This window comes from Arvicanthis niloticus, chromosome 2, assembly GCF_011762505.2.
Source record: "Arvicanthis niloticus isolate mArvNil1 chromosome 2, mArvNil1.pat.X, whole genome shotgun sequence".
NCBI classification, from domain to species: domain Eukaryota; kingdom Metazoa; phylum Chordata; class Mammalia; order Rodentia; family Muridae; genus Arvicanthis; species Arvicanthis niloticus.
Genome location: NC_047659.1, coordinates 76,580,110 through 76,597,119, shown reverse-complemented (window position 1 = coordinate 76,597,119; position 17,010 = coordinate 76,580,110). Strand labels below are relative to the sequence as shown.

Sequence of the window (17,010 nt, the reverse complement as noted above, 5' to 3'; positions counted from 1 at the left end):
AGAGGAACTCCTGTGAGGAAGGAGGAGTCTGGCCCTTGGAAGTGTACTTCCTCCTTAAAGAAGAAGCTATGTGCTGAGTGAATTGGGTTTTAACAACTGTCTAATTTGCTTGCCTCTTCACAGGCTTACAGGTTCTCCCAGCTTCCTGAAATGGTCATGGGCTCTCCCCCACCACCCGTTCCTCCCCGAACAGGCCCAGTGGCAGTGGCTTCCCTCAGGCGGTAACATCTTTTTTTCTTGACTCTGTTTGGGATATTTGTAAAATATTTGACCCCCAGGGCTGTTGACTCCTGTGGACAGTGCACCAGTAAGCTCAAGTGAGTTTATTGGCTCCTGCCCCTCTTCAAGGTGGTCCCATGGGGTGGAACATAGAGGAATCATGAAGGAAGTGGGGACAACCGCACACTGAGCAATTTGCATGTCTCTAAATAGACAGTTCCTGAGAGCCCACAGTCAAAAACACTGGAGGTTGATTGCCCTATACCTTGATTGCCTACACCCTGACCTTGAAGATATGAAAATGATAGGTGTGGCTGCTTCTTGCCGAATTTTTGTACCCACAATTCCCTTTGTTACTTATAAGGCAGTGTCTCAGGGACCAGGGAGTAGGTCTGGGCACCTACTCCCAGTCTTGACTTTACAGAGAGAAAGGTTGAACTCATGCATCTCAGTATGGGGCATTTGTGAACTCTTTGTCTTTTACTGATGTAGCCAGCAGACATCTTTAATAAGGTGGGACGCGAAATAGAAAAGCCAGGAGCTCTGGGGAAGGAAGGACTTATTCTGATACCCAGGGAGAGGATGACCCTGTCCTGGGGAATGCATAGGTCACTGTCCTGGCCCTGACCTACAACCTACCCAGCATACTAGTCAGCGCATCTGTGGGCCACAGGCGTGTACTTTGTGAAGTTTTGTTTTGTTTTGTTTTAATAAGTGAGCTTCCTTAGAAAAAGTTGCTGTTTTCAGCTCTGATGGTTCATTGCTGAGCTGGCTCATCATCGCCCCTTGAGGCCAATGGCTATCTGGGTGGTAAGAAGCTGATCTGCCAAAAGTCTGCCGTGTGATTCCATGCAGATTGCCTTGCCTCTTGGGGCCCTGATTTAGCCCCTTATCAGTACACTCTGTAGGGCTCTCAGCGGAGTGTATGTGGGGCAGGATCCAGGAGCCTTCCTGAGGAGGGTCTTCTGAAGCAGAACTGTAGGAGCAAACAGACAGGGAAGGAGGGATGAGAAATGAAGACACCCACACTGGCTATCCCACCCAACAGTGTTGTCAGATACCCCTAGCCTCCCTAAGGAAGCACAGGGCTGGGGTGAGGATAGAGAGGGCTGAGCTATTCCTGTTAGTTCCGACTTAGAGGTCCTTTGTGGCAGGTTTGCTGATAGCCATCATCTATCTATCTATTTATTTATTATGCCAGTCCCCACCCCTACCTCCTGCACCATCAATCAGCCATCCTCACCACACGAATGGCACTTCCCTTCCCAGAGCATCAGACCAGGAACACACCTTAGAGGGAAAGCTGTCAATCTCATTGGCTCTTGCTGATGTCATCACCTCCTAGGTCTGCCATCCCCAGCTAATACCCAGAACTAATTGCCTTTCTGCTTTTACATGGAAATTAAATATTCTACTACCCAGAACCATCCTTAGAGAACTAACCTCAAACAGGAGGAGAAGAAAAAAAAAAAAAAAAAAAAAGCATCCAGCCCTACTGCTGCAGGTTGGGGCACCTCCAGCCATGCTGATAGCACCAACAGTCCTTTTTCTAATTGGGGCAAATCAGTCCCAGGACCTCATGGGGATGGGGCTGGAAGGCATCAGGCTACTTCTAAGTGCAATGTGACCGTTCGGTGCTCACAGAGCCCCTCCACCCTGCCCAGGTCCACCTCAGACATTGGCAGCAAGACCCGGATGGCAGAGTCCACAGGACCTGAGCCCACCCAGTTGCATGACAGTGCCTCATTTGCCCAGGTGTCCAGAGGTCCTGTGTCTGTGACGCAGTTGGATCAATCGGCTTTAAATTACTCAGGTGAGCCAGAAAAGAAAAACTCCTTTCCCTGTGCTGAATCCTCCCAGTCCACACAAACCGTCACTGTCAGGAACCAGAGGCATTGCAAGTTGGGGTACTCTGACTTCACTGGCATCAACCAAAGGAGATAATGGTTTTTACTTCTTAAGAAAAGAAAGAGAGGGGGAGGAAGCAGGGAGGGAGGGAGGGAGGGAGGGAGGGAGGGAAGGAGAGAAAGAGAGAGAGAGAGAGAGAGAGAGAGAGAGAGAGAGAGAGAGAGAGAAGGCAGGCAGGCTGAAACTAGGCAAAATGCCTAGTTATGCTAAAGTTAAAGTAGTGTCACTACGTCTTCGTATTTCAGGTTTATGTTTATTTTACCTTCACAGCATGCTACTTATAGCCATCCTTCCCCAAGGTGACCATTGTCCTCCGGCTCTAAGTTTTAGATCTATGCTATGTACCTATACAAAGGTACATGCTGATGATATATATATGCATTTTAAATTTTCAAAAATCATATGCTACACATTTTTTCTACACCTCTTTTTCTTTTTTTTGTTTTTTGGTTTTTTTTTTTTGGGGGGGGGGGGTTTGGACTCAACAAGTTCACAGGGCTTCTCCAGAAAGCTGTGTAAGCACAGGTTAGCCACTCATTTCCACCCCCATGCTGGGGTCCTGAGACATGCTCTGCCACAGTCCATCTTCTTGATGGGCAGAAGGGTCATTTCCAGGGTTTGGGGGGCGGTTTTTGGTGTTTTTGTTTTGTCACTGACAGACGATGCCAAAATGGAACTGAAGGTTTGCACATGCCCTAGTTTGTACGTGACCTGGTTGAATTTTTATCGTCTGCATGTCATACCCTCATAGTTAAACCTGCCAGCACCAGTTGCCAACAGTTATTAAACTGTGGCTTCCAGGAATTCCTCTGGTGAAACCCATTCTTTTTTATTGCTTTTGTTGAATCTTTAAAACCATATGTCCTCCCAGGAAGAGAGCACCTGCACCCGAAGTGTGCTTTCCTCTGGACAAAGTCAAGGCCATGTGGGATAAGAGGAGGGAGGGGACGGGTGCTCTGTAAAGGAGTCAGACTTTCAAAGCCTAGAAAGCTGGTCCCAGCCACATCATATGGTGCCTGCCATATTGACTAGGCAGGTGATGGAGGCTGAATGAGGCCCCCTACTTCCTCCACAATGACCTGTTCCCTTGCATCCCCTAGCCTGGACCAGTGTCAGAGTCCGACCTAGGTTTCCGGCTTCCTGAGCCAGAGTCCATGCAGGCACAGAGAGAAGGATGCCAGCCAGACGTTCTACTTCCTCTTAGGGGATCAGAGGGTGATAAAAGGGAGGCACTGCTAGCCTACAAAGCATCTTGTGAAGTGGGGAAAAAGTGGGTGTAGTCCCTACCCCCTACAAAGAGAACACAGCCTGGACCTTAGTCCTACTTGGCCTCTATACCAAATACCCTGATTAGGGCACCACCTGCTCCCCTTAACCTTGGAAGAGCTCCAGTAAGGAAAGCCAGGTAGCCTCCATCTCAGCCACCCTCCTTGCTGAGGTATTATCTAGAATCTCAGCCCCAGTGGCCAGGACTCTGCTTTACAGTACATGGAGTCCCTATGGCCTGAGTCTCCTCTGCCTTATATGGAGCTGCTTCCAAATTATAGCCCAGAACATGCATCTCATGTCAGGCCTGATTCACTGAGACTTAGACACCACCAGGCAGCCAGATAGTCTGTGAAATGGGGTTTATTTGACTCTGGTTGGGTCTGGGTCTGGATCCAGAGTCCAGCTTCTCCTGATCATCCACCCACTTCCTCTGTGCAGGTAACACGGTGCCAGCAGTGTTTGCCATCCCAGCTGCCAACAGACCCGGCTTCACCGGCTACTTCATCCCAACACCACCTTCATCCTACAGGAGCCAGGCCTGGATGTCCTATGCAGGAGAGAGCGAGCTCCCGAGCCAGTGGGCCGATTCGGTGAGACCCTTGCTGGTGCTCTCATAAAACTCCCCTTGTTAGGCACACTTCCCCCGCTCTAGGAGAAAATGAGATGAAAGACTAAGACCAGTGTCTGGCTCTCTCAGGACCCCTCTCACCATGCTGGTGGATGAAGTGAGTAATTTCCAAGGAGGTGGTGTGGTAAGCATGTGACCTCTGATGGAGAGATCTGAAACTTGATTTCTAGCACACATTCAACCTCTTCCTAGCAGGGTGACTTTAACGGAGTTTTATAGTAGTAACTACCATCTGTTTAGTATTTTTTTGTGTGCCAGACCCCATGTCAGATGTTTCATTAAACTGCCTTATTTAATCTTCGCAATCTGATCAAGTGAGTTTTGTGGTTTCCATGACTACTTCCATTTTGCAGATAAGGAAACTGAGGCTTAGTCTCAGGATTTAATGTCTAAGGCCACACATCTAGAAAAGAGCAAAGACCAGAGTTGTAATTCATATTTCTCAAACACTTTGAAGTGTTTATTAGCTTGTTTCTTTCAGTTGTCACATTCTATAAAAGTTTAGGTCAAGTGTCAGTAAACGAAACCTCAGGAACCCTGAAACCACTGTCTGATAGATCCCAAGACTTCCTGTTTGACTTCTACCCAAGGCTTTATTTGTCCTGGTCATTTGAGATCTCCTTTCAATCCACATAGGAATGTGATAACTGCCTTTGAAGTTACCAGACATGGTCATGCAATAAATAAATAAATAAATAAATAAATAAATAAATAGCAGAGCCACCTATGATGTCCTCAGTGGGTTGTCTGGTCCCTACATAAGCTTACCTGGTATAAATTAGGAAGGCTACTCCCCCAGCTGAACCTGACATTCCCTGCATGCTTTGGTCACTTTCAGTATTGGTCTCTGCCTTAGGAATAAATTACTAGCATTGGGAAACACCTTGACACTGGACTCTGGCAATATCTTTGTCCAAAGCCCTGGGGTCACCATGCCCTGCAGCAGGTAGTTACACAGAGTTTCAACAACAACACCAGTGGTGAACCTATGTGTATAAACCTCACTATTGACCAAAGCTTACATCTTTGGTTTCTAAAATATAAAAATACATGCCACATGGCACATAGAGTATTTCTGAAATGAATGCTCTCTATTCCCTCTCCCACCTATAAAAGATTTCAGAATCTTCCCAAACATCACCACTAGCTGAAGATCAAGTTCAAATACATGAGCCTGTGAAATATAATTTACATTCAGAATCACAACATAGGCTTATCAGGAGCTTGTGCTGTGATGGTTTGGTGATGTCTGTCAAGGAGTAATATTTGCTGCCCTGGATTCTGGCCAGCAAAGCATAATGGTGCTAGCCTACAAAAAGCCTATTTCCTCATCTCCATTCCTGAGACCACCCCAGTTGGCTGTTCCTTGCTGATTCTAGCCACTAGCATGAAGGCTTGATGTCACAGAGGATGTTGTGTATTGAGTCTCTCTTCTCTGGTTCATGCAGTGAAATGTAGCAGCTTCCTCCTCACACATTTGGCACCTACTGGCCATCCTTCAGTGATTTGCTAACTGTGCCCAGAACTCCAGGCTCTGGGAGAATTATACCAAACACAATTCTGAGCATGAGATAGGCAGAAAGTGGGGGTGGAAGGAGCCTGCTTTCACAAAACTGATGGTCTGAGACAGGTGGTGATGGCCCCAGGAGGAATGTCCGCCACACCAGAGAAGCTGCATGGAAACACTGGCTGGTGTCAGGCTGGGAAAAGTCCCAGAAAGAACGCAAACTTGAGCTGTGACCTTAAAGGCTTCCTGTATTCTGGCCTTGGTTCTTGGTCAGTTCCTGTCACTCATATATTCTTAGCTCTTGTGGCTGGATAAGTGGGACAGTCTGAATCTGGGCTTTCTCCATAGCACAGGGGAAGCCTTCCAGTCCTTGTGTGTAGAGACGATGGCAGCTTTTTGCCCCACTCCTCCTCTTTTAATTTACAAAGTCCTGTGGAGAAATATAAACCCCAAACTCAAACTTAAGGTGTCAATCCAATTATTTCCCTTGAGTGGGTCCTCCTGGCCTCACCTGGACCACTGAGGCAACGTCAGAGCCCATTTCTGCTAGATCCACCCAGACCTTGATGAAGTTGGCTTCTCTTCTGCTGATGCCCATGAAGGGTTCTCAGAAACCTACCCTCTCAAGAAGGCCAGCACCCTGCCATGTACTCCCCTGTCCAAAATGTCTGAATGTCTGTGTCCCTCTACCTGATTCTTCTTCCAGATTCCACAGTGTTAAGATGATGGCTTCAGTAGGGAGGTCTTGGGGCGGTGGTTAGTTTGTGAGGATGAGACACTTGCGAATAGGATTAATGTTCTTCAGAAGCCTCCACACAGCTGCCCAGCTGCTGCCACGGTCGTGTGGGTGACAGGAAAAGGCAGGAGTTAAGAACCAGCAGGGAGCCTCCCACCAGACACTGGAGTCCCCAGCCTTCATGAGTATAAGAAATAACTCTCTGTTCTTTATATGCTCCCTAGCCAGTGATGTTTTGTTATAGTAGCCTGAAGAGGTTAAGACAGCTCCTGCTCCATCCTCCCCTATGGCCCCAGATGAACATGTTTGTTAATGGAGAAGGCTGGGTGTGGTGGTGCATGTCTGTAATCCCAGAAGTCAGGAGATAGAGCTGGGGGGACCACCAAGACCAGCATGATGCACAGTGAGTGGATCTGTGAACATGATACACATGATACCTGAGTGAGCACCAGTCCTACTGCAGAGACTCAGCCTTTACTTACCACAAGTGTGTCTAAGACAATGGGTAGATGCAATAAAGAAGCTCTGTGGACTAGCATTCAGTTGTTTTTAGATAGGACACTTTGGGGACACAATTCCCACCCATCCACCCTTCTGTACCCCTTTGCTCTTGTTCTCCCACCTGTCTGTCCTCCCTGTCCAACCTCTTGAGCCTGGAAATTTCCCCCTCCCCCACACATGTTTTGTGCCTGCCCCCACAGGATCGTCCACTGTATACCCCACTGTGTCCTCTGTACTCATTTCTCCAGTGTTCCAGCCAGCATCCCGGGATATAAAGGTCTTTGTGGACCAAATAGCATTCCACATATGATACTGTTTCTGTGGGAAACGCACTCCTGGACTCAAAATCTTTTGTTTGCTTTACTTTTAGAGACTTCTATACAGTTAAGTAAAGAGTGATGTGTCTCCACTTCCAATGAAAGGAGTTGTTTGTTTTTTTTTTTTTTTTTTTTTCAAGAATGTGATAGTGTACCCATATCGAAAACGCTGTAGTGCACGATCTAATTCTCTGTGCGTGGGGCCAGGTACACCTGTGCAGAGCATGTCTGTCTTGGTAGCTCAGTGGCTGTTTCCTTAGATGGTCCTGTCTTTTGCTTCATTGTTCTCACCTATGAAATAAGGATAATGACACCTACCAGTAAACTGCTGCTTGCAGGGTTAAGTGAGATACTGTGTGAAAACCATTAGGGCTCGATGGGTATTAGCCATTGTTATTATTAAAACTTGTAGCGCTTCTGTTTACTCAGTGTGCTTAAATTAAAAAGAAAGCCGGAGTCATTCAACTGTGAGCTCCGGTATGTTATTAACGTTTTCAGCTAGGTTGAAAGACATCAATTTAATTTATCCAGACAGCATCCTCAGGTTTGGATGGTTATAGCTGCACGATAGCCCGTGATTACAATTCTCCTCTAAACCTGTTTCCTTGACTGGTTTCACCTCCTGCTTCTGGTATTGAGCGTATCTTATGCCTTGAGCTTCCTCCTAACCCGAGTGCCTTCTCTTCTCTTCCAACCTCTTGTGCAGGTCCCTCTTCCCGGGTACATCGAGGCCTACCCCCGGTCACGTTATCAACAGAGCTCCCCCTCCAGACTCCCTCGCCAGTATAGCCAGCCAACCAACCTTCACCCTAGCCTAGAGCAGGCCCCTGTCCCCTCTGCAGCTGCCTCACAGCAGAGCCTGACAGAAAACGAACCTCCAGACACTCCGTTGACTAACATCTCCACTGCAGCCCTCGTGAAGGCTATCCGAGAGGAAGTAGCCAAGTTGGCCAAGAAGCAGACAGACATGTTTGAGTTCCAGGTCTAAAGCCTCAACTCTGAGGGGATCTGCACTTGAAGACCGTGAGGCAGCCAACAGGCTTTGGGCTCCTCTTCCCTAATGTGTGGAGGCTCCAGATGATAAATAACAATAGACAAGGTCTTTCTCACCCTCGGATTCTAAGAAAATCAACAGTGGGGCTGCTGGAAAACAGGAAACTTGTGAGCAATTGGATTCTGACTTCTGCAGCCAATTTGTGGGTCAACAAGTCCCTACTGGGGACCCTGTGCTTGATATTCTGTTGGGCTGAATGTTTGGACTGTGGGTGGACTGTCCCTAATGAGCCCTAGCAGTGAGAGGCACTAGCTAGCCTGCGTTCCTGTCCAACGTCCCATTTTCATAAATCACCAGAAAGGGAGAGAATGCCTCTCTGTCTTCAGTGACCTCTGCATGTTCTCTTTCTGTGTTAAAGGCAACACAGGAGTGTGATTAACCACCAGACTGTACTCTCGCATTGAGCCATGACCATGGTCGCTTTAAAAAAAATCACCTCTAGTCTGTAAGGGAGATACTGACTCTCCAGCCAAGAAACTTGATTCTCTTTGCTTTTAAAGGCTCATGTTCAAAGTCAAATGAATTGGATGGAAATCAGTTCCAATGGCTGTGCCTATAAATAGTCCTGACTCCTTTCCCCCCACCTGTTAATTAAAGGCCAAGAAAGAGCTGATGGGCCAGAATGATGGACTTGTGTTGACAGGCTGTTTAAAAGGTGTTGTCATTTTGGAAATAGAGCCTCCTGCAAATCGGTATCCAAATGAAAGAGAACCGGTGCTAAGAGGCTCGGGAGCCTACAAAAGAGAAGCAGTTGTTTGTGGAGGTTTTGTTTTGTCCGTATTGAAGATGGCCTGAGAACCTGGCCATCCGGAGGGAATAATAGATACATCAACTTTAACAAGAGCTATCTCCTACACAGTGATGTTCAGCACGGACTGCTGAGTGGTACAAAGCAGACCATTACTGATTCCATTAGAAATAGGAAAGGTGGATCCGCAGTCACCCCAAGCTGCAGCCTCCGTTCCTAGAAACTTCTGAATGTAGAAAATCTTATCTGAAATTAAAGCATCTTTTAAAGAGTCTGTGGAGTTCGCCAGTTCTCCACAGTGGATGGACACAGGAGGACATTTGCTGAGATGGCAGAGATGCTGCTACCTTGGGGGAGTGATGTCCCTTTTCACTCCCCATGGTTTGAAGCATCAGCCTACAGAATCCTGGGTGGAAATACTGCCTTGTAGCTCTGGGGTGCCAGCCACAGATGACCCTTCTGTGCAAATAAAACTGATTTGGGGTTCCAGAAGTAAAGGAAACTCTAAGTTTCCACCCTAGCTTTGGGAGCCATGTATGGTCTGTGGGCCAATTTGGTGTGTATTGGGGAACATGGTCCTACCCCGCCTTTACCCATGACCCATCTCGCTTCCGCTGTACCGTGTCCCTCTGAACCCATCTATGCACTGTCTTCATGAGTTTCTTTGGTCTTTACTGAAGGAAGAAAGAGGAGAGTAGGATTGGAACTGATTAGAATGGGAGATTCAAACTGTCAAAGCACAGAACTTTCCCAAGAAGCTGTTTATTTCTCTATGGCAAACTGTCCTTTCTGGAATGTTCAGAGATGATAATGTCGTGGAATCCCCAGACAAGTCTCTTGTGGGGATGATGTTAGGTTAGCCCCCTTTTAGTATGCTGGTTGATCTTTCATAGTGTTAGTCTTTTGTTACTTAATAAGAAATCAGCTATAAATAAAATGTATTTTTGTAATTTCCATGTGTACATATGGTATATTTCTACCAGTGGCCAGTTATAGTCCAAATCTGAAATCAGCTTGCAGAACACTGTGGCCGGTGCAAGATTTACTGACAGATTGACTCGATGCCTAAACCCATTCCCTCAGGCATTCGAGGCACTTGAATGAACAAAGAGCCAAAGAAACTCAGCCTTTTCATGCGAATGGTGTAAGTCTAATAAGGCCAGCTACATCGCTCCACTTTGTCACTAAGGTCAGCTTTCCATCAGTGTGGCCTACCAACATGGGTCTTTGTGGACTTGGTAAATACTTGCAATGTGAAGTTGCTAGACCATAGAATATGAATGCTTCAAAAAGACAGACTAAGCTTTGGGCTCCAGTGACTTCCGGGAAGATCATGAATCTAGAGTTAACAGTGGTGTGGCTCCAGAGTGCTAGTAAAATGGAGCTGCCACTCACTGGAGCCTTGGCAGAACTCCATGAAATGTTTAGTTCATCAGGACAAGTAAAATACAGCATTATAAATCAGATATCCTTTAAAACTAGACACCATGGGTTCAAGAAGTCTATGCAAAGAAAACCTTAAATTAATGAAAAAATTAATATGTTCATGTTTTTCCACCATGATTAAAGCCTCCTGGGACTAAGATGTCTTTCCTTTCTTAAGGAGTCTCCTAATCTTATAGAGGTGATAGGTCCTGGGTGGGATAGGAGACTTTGAGAAGTTCAGATGGTTAAAATCACGTGATATAAAAAAAATGAGATGAGGTTCCACAGGAGCCCAGAGGAGGCAGCAGTGAGCTCAGATCATCATGACCTTCTAGTCACAGAAGCCATAGAGGATCGCAGTGGTTTGCCACAAAGAAGCCAAACTCCAGACAAGTGGAGGGTTGAGCCCAAGCCTGCTGATTCATGCCCCAGCCTGCTCTCCATTTCACCATGCTGCCTGTACACTTGGGGACACATTTCTTTAACTGTGCCCAGAAATTTAAAAAAAAAAAAAAAAAAGGCAGGGTTCGTGTGAGATATTCCATAATACTCTTGCCAAAAAAAGAAGGAGGAGAAGGAGGGGGAGGAGGAGGAGGAGGAGGAGAAGGAGGAGGAGGAGAAGGAGAATCAACAAATCAACAATTTGGCTGTTTCCAGAGAGTTCTGCTGAAGAAATTATGTCCTTAGTTGTCATTGAAGCTGGTGGGAGAAACTTATTCATTCAGCACCGTGGATCAGAAAGGCAAGCAGGGATGCTCTGACACTGTCTCTGTATCAGGTGACCCAGTAGGGTGGGAACATAAAGGCCTGCTGTGTGGCCTGATACCTGAGATCTGAGGTTGTGCAGGAACAAGACAGTAACTGTGAGCTATGGAATTGGGGGGGGGGGGGGAATGTCACCTCTGGAAAAGTTCAAAGCAGCTCACTATCCCAAGAAAAATAATGCTGTGTACTCATTATTTTAAGAACCCATAGAAAAAAAGCAACAAACAGACAGACAGACAGACAGACAGACAGACAGACAGACAAAGAAACAAAAAAGGGGGGGACATGCAATTTCTGAATAATCTTAATTCAAGAAAGAAAATGGTAAGATCTGTGATAAAGAAGAAAGCCTTCTGTGGGGGGTAGGTAGAATGGAGTGGCGTGGCAGTTTTACATCTAAGTAAAAGCAATATTTCCCTGCCAAGCAATGCTTGAAATGGATCAAAAAATATTGATTTCATATAAATGAGCCCCATTTTCCCCACATAGCACACAAGAACTCAAAAGTTCAGTGAATTATGAATGTAATGGAAGTTTTCAAGTTCAAGAAAAAGGTTTGAACTTAAACCCAATCTTAGAGTACGGACTTCCCTCACAGGGAATCCAAACCCTTACATGGTCAATCCAAGACCCCTAAGATGTTAAGGATAATTTAGCTTGTGACCACCAGGGTCCAAGTATTGGAAGTTAACATTCTGCCACCTAGTCCACCCTCAAAGGGGTTCTAGTCTCAAGGACCAGAAACCTGTCCACCAGCCTTTCTCCAGCTCAGAGACTGACTGGAAGAGACTGGGGCAAATGAGAGATGCCAGATGCAGATTTGACAAAGGGCAAGGAAGGCATCAGCCAGCCCACCTTCTCTCTCTCTCTCTCTCTCTCTCTCTCTCTCTCTCTCTCTCTCTCTCTCTCTCTCTCTCTCTCCTCAGCAGCTCCCATCTGTCTCTCTCTCAGCACATCTGCTTCCCCCTCTCGCTTGCCTGGGCCATCCAGCTTCCTCGCTGATGCACATGGAACCGAATGCAGACCTCAGGACTCACCCCACACCTTTCCTTCCTAGTGCAGACTACTCTTGACTAGCATCTTTGAACCTCCTTACACAAATGCTTGAGAATCTGACTGGTCACGTTCTTATCTGCCTGTGGTGGATAAGCCACACTCAGGGCAGGTGCCCATCCAGTCAGCTGTAAGCAAAGAGGTGGGGTTCTGTCATACAAGCATGGTTCCTGGATTGACCTATTTGGCAGGGGCTCTTGTTGAGGGTTGGTGCACTGAGGAAAGAACATGATCATCAGGACTCCTTAAAGGAACCTGCCACAGACTGGAACTGACCGTATCCCTAAGATACCACCCATCAGCCAGCACTTGGAGGGCAGTCCTCCTCCGCCTGAATAAAAGGCATCTCCCACTTGAACATGAGGTGAGAGTGCACACACCTGATTGTCTGGTAGACTGGCCAGACTGCCCCCAGACCCTCCCCAGCCCTCCCCACACTAGTCACCGCTGCTGGGCTTCAGAAGAGATCTTTGACCAAGGCCCAGCTAACCCAATGTCTTGCTCAGCTCAGCAGACAATAAATACTTGTAAATTGAATTGCATGATCTTAGCTCGGGTGCTATTAATGTGGCTCCCGGCCACACATTTGCATGGATGAGAAAACTGACGAGCCTCTCCACAGAGTCTCTCTGAGACAAAGTTGGTTTCAAGTGAAAATGACATGGCAGTGGCTTTGAGCTTCCGGCTAGAAGTTACGTGTTCTGAGAACGGAAAGGGCGCCTGATTGCTTACACGAACTGTTATGGAACCTAGGTGGCCATAAATACTGAAATGTAGGTGTTTCTGAAAAGGGGTATTTAAGAAATATAATTGTATCTGAAACAAATTCTCTTAGAAGATACTGAGTTGATTTGATTCTGTAGGTTTCAAGAAGAGGGAAATTTTAAGAAGGTAGGATTTGTCCTCAGAGGTCAAGCCCATACTTGATTTAGAGCCATCCTGTTTTAAGTATAGAACATCCTATGATAAATCCAGAAACTAATTGTTCCGTCCGCTGGCTTGCTCGGACTCTTGTAGATTATGGAAGGAGGCCATCCGATGTACTTTACATAAATTAACCGTGGCCTCACCTTGCCTTCCTTCATCTCTTCTTTGGGTCTAAACTCACCTCCACCCTCACATAAATTAAGGAGAGAAAAGAAAATGTACCAAGCAAAATCAGGGGAGATTCTGAAAGGGTGTAAATATTCTAAGGCTTGAGTGACTCTGGCTGGTCCGTGACTCCTCTCGGGTCAACTGGAAATACTAATCTGTATTTCCTGCCTCCGTGAGGAACAAGTGTACAATGTGTCTGAACATGGTTTGGAAAGTAAACTGGACGGGTTGGCTATTACAACCATTTGTTTTACAATTCAGTTGGATCCAGCTCCTGCTACCCACTGAATTAATTTGTGTTGTCATGTGTTCAATGACACATCGTATTATCAAGGAAGAATAAAGGAGTTCTGCAGTTTGTAATTGCCCACTAAAATCAGCCCACATGGAGTTGCTGTTATCGCTGTCTGTCGCCTGTGGTTTAGAGGGTATGTGAGTGTTTCCACATGTGCTTTGACTCTAGGTGGGAAATACCCAGACTGTGATTCTCTCAAACCACTTTAGATGCACTGGGCAAAGTATTGAACGGGAGCTTTGAATGTAGCTGTTGTTACTTCGATGCTTTGCTTTCTAATTAACTTTGTATGTCCTTTGCCTCTGCCGGGAACAGAGTGTTCATATGCTGTTAGAATTTTTTATTGTAAAATAAAATGACAAAGGCTTTCATACCCCAAAACCTGCCTGCTTCTCATTCCATCTCCTCCAGATGGTGTAATGGAATCTCTTTACAACCCAGCCACACGATAGTGCCTACTGGAGTTCACTACAGAGCAGTAACAGACCTTGAAGTCCCCATGCCATCTCAGAAGCCACACCTGCTTGGGCATAGGATCATGGGCAAGAAATAAATACTCCCTTTTTTGTGGTCCCCATATCCTCAGAAGCACTTGGGGCTCCAGACAGAAGCCAGTATCTGTTAGGATGTGCTTTCCAGAGCATAAAGAAGTCCCATTAAGGTCAAGGGCTCCTTGTAAGTCCCAACAGCAATGATCTTGGGAGACAGGCTTTCAATAATCATGTTAGCCACTCTGTGCTACACAGAGCAGTCATAAGGCCTGCCTTGTGTGAGCCCTACACAGAGATAGAGGGGCTTCTGCCTGTTCTGCCCTCTGCCTTTTGGTTGACTAGGAGACTCAATCCAGGGCCTACAGACACATAGGTGGACCAGCTCCAAGAATGAGACTCAGTCCATGTACAAGGTCAACCATAGCCTCCCATTAGAAAATACCAAGATACAGTTGGTTAGCAGCATGTGTCCAAACTGAATGGTCAAGACCCAGATGAGCCACGATGGGCTAATTCCAAGCAAAGATCTAAGAAAGCAGAAAATAAGTAGGGAGAAATCTTGAAACACGGAGAACAGAGAGAGCAGAGGTAAAGAAGCTTGGTTCTATCTAGTAACACAACAGACAAGCAAACCAACCCTGAATGTTTCTGGGGTGTCCTCCTGCCTAATGGCGAGTCACAAACCTTTGTCATTCAAACCTGGGCAGCATTTCCCAGCTGCTTTTCACTGCCTCACCCACAATTTGCTGAAGTCCTTGCAGGTCCTTACAAAATACCCAGAGACTCAAGGAGCAAGGTTTGACTCCTCCTGCTACTCTGTAAAAAAGACTAGGATGTGCTCTCATAACTGAACCCAAGGGCACTGTTTCGTGGCACTGCTGAGGAATAAATGTCGAGACCTTACAATACACTTTTTAATGAGGTGCGCCTATGGATAGAAGCTACCGTAGAGACAGGGTTTTCCTACCTCCACAGTCCTGTTTTCCTTCTCCCTGGATGCTGTTGGCTCTTGACTCTGCAGACAAAGGAAAAGATCAAATGAGGATCAAATGAGAGTGCCTACTTCTTCCCGAGGATTAGGAGACAGTCTCCAAGCTGGAGAAGGCACATGTATGTTCAAATTCTCCTGGTAGAGCAAGGACAGCAAACTTATTCCAAAATGAAGTGTACTGGTTTCATTTCTATGGCTGTGATAAAAAAAAAAAAAATACCCACAACAAAAACAGGGATAAAGGGTTTATTCTGGCTCACAGCTCCAGAGACAGTCTGTCATGGTGTGTCACGGTGGGGTAGGGATGGCAACAGGAGCATGAGGCTAGCCTATCACATTATGTCAGCAGATTTAGAAGAAGTAGAACCAGCCTATAAAATCTCAATGCTCACCAACGACGATGACATACCTCCTCCAACCAGTCTCCCTATCCTGGAGATTTTGCTGCCAGCCGGGGACCAGGTGTTCAAATACATGGTCTTACGGAGCGCAGCTCACATTCCAACTGTAACAGACACTGTAGACTCCTCTGAGCAAACACTATACCTCTAGCTTATGAACTCGTGGGCCCCCATGCACCTAGGAAGTAGCCTGGGGCTGAGAGTGAAATGGCAGCGGGGAGCAACTATCTGCAAACTATTCACAGATGTTCATAGATGCTAGATACTAAAGGTGTTTACATTCTCATGCCCCATGCTCATCTTAGCACCTGGTCTTCTATGTAGGGGGATATGGAGGTTGAACCATTGGAGATGATTATCTCCAGAGGCCCTCCTAGATGAAGAAACCTGAGGCAATTCCCTCTGCGCTTTTACCATCTGTCAGGAAGCATGCCTTAGGCTGATGCCAAACCTGCGGGTGCCTTGATCTTGAACTTTTCAGATCAGCTGCAAGAAATAAATTCCTGCCATCTATTATAGTTTGGGGTTACAGCAGCCCAAAGAGACCAAGAGAGTAGGCAGCAAGGCTCTACATCCCTCCATGACGATGTGGAGGACAGGTTATGGTTGAAACTGGTTTGCACTGCTGAACAATTTGTTCTGTCAGCATACGTTAACACATACACAGGCACAGAGCCAAACTTAGACAGAAACCATGTGACTCACTGAAACTGAAATAAAGTTTGGTTATTGTGACAGTTTCATTGCCACCCTGTCCTCCAAGCCTATGGACTCTGAAGGGTCTTTGAACATATAGGAAGAGCTTGCTTATACCCCATCTATAACCTAATCCTTCAGCCCTGGGACTGAGGCCTTCAGAGGACACATAGGGCCTGTGGAAGCTGTTTCCCTTGAGGCTGCATGATGCTTGCCTGTGATGGTAATACCCAGATGCTTTGCTAACAGGACATTTGGAAACAGCTAGATCTGAAACCCAGGGTCTTCCAGCATCTGGATGCTGAGCTATTTTTCTTAGACTCTGTCCCAACCTGCAGGGATTCAGGGAGAGGAAGGGAGAGGCTGGTTTTAAGCTCTTGGGGGCTGTCTATTATGTAGGTCAAGTTTGTGGCTTCCAGTGGAAGGGCTTACTTAGCCTCAAGACTTAAGTCTGAACTCTACCAGCGTGACCATGTCTCCTTGTATGTTGACATCTAAGGGGCTTGGAAACGAAAGTTTCTGTCTCTTTAAGGTTTTGTCTCTCACACTGGTAAGTTTCAAACTGATCTTCCTGTTGACTCTTTTAGAATGGGTTTTGGTAAAGCAAAACCAGTGGCTAACAGCAGAAACCAAGGGCAACAACTGAGCAGATGTTAGCCTAAGAGGAGGGCTTCAGGGCTGACTTTCCATGAGGGCCATTCATGTTTGGCTATGCACATGCTCTAGATAAATAGATAGATAGATAGATAGATAGATAGATAGATAGATAGATAGATAGATAGATAGATAATTTTACTTAAATTAAAACTCTCCAGGAAGGAGTACTGAAAGGAAGAGAAAGAGTAAGGAGAGGAGGAGAAGAAGGAGAGGAGAAGCTAGGTGATGAGAGAGAGAAAGGGGGGGGGGGGAGA

General features: G+C 46.3%; 1 protein-coding gene across 4 annotated transcripts in view; it reads left to right on the top strand.

The window, feature by feature from the left end:
- The window catches only part of Kiaa1549l (KIAA1549 like), a 279,869-nt gene extending 265,978 nt beyond the window's left edge, over window positions 1-13,891 (top strand). For all 4 annotated transcript variants that reach the window (XM_076929361.1, XM_034495033.2, XM_076929363.1 and 1 more), the window contains exons 18-21: window positions 124-221; window positions 1,884-2,032; window positions 3,835-3,986; window positions 7,792-13,891. In XM_076929361.1, coding sequence (XP_076785476.1) covers window positions 124-221; window positions 1,884-2,032; window positions 3,835-3,986; window positions 7,792-8,073 — 681 coding nt within the window. In that variant the 3' untranslated portion in view covers window positions 8,074-13,891. The remainder of the gene's footprint in view (window positions 1-123; window positions 222-1,883; window positions 2,033-3,834; window positions 3,987-7,791) is intronic.
- The last annotated feature ends 3,119 nt before the right edge of the window (window positions 13,892-17,010 follow it).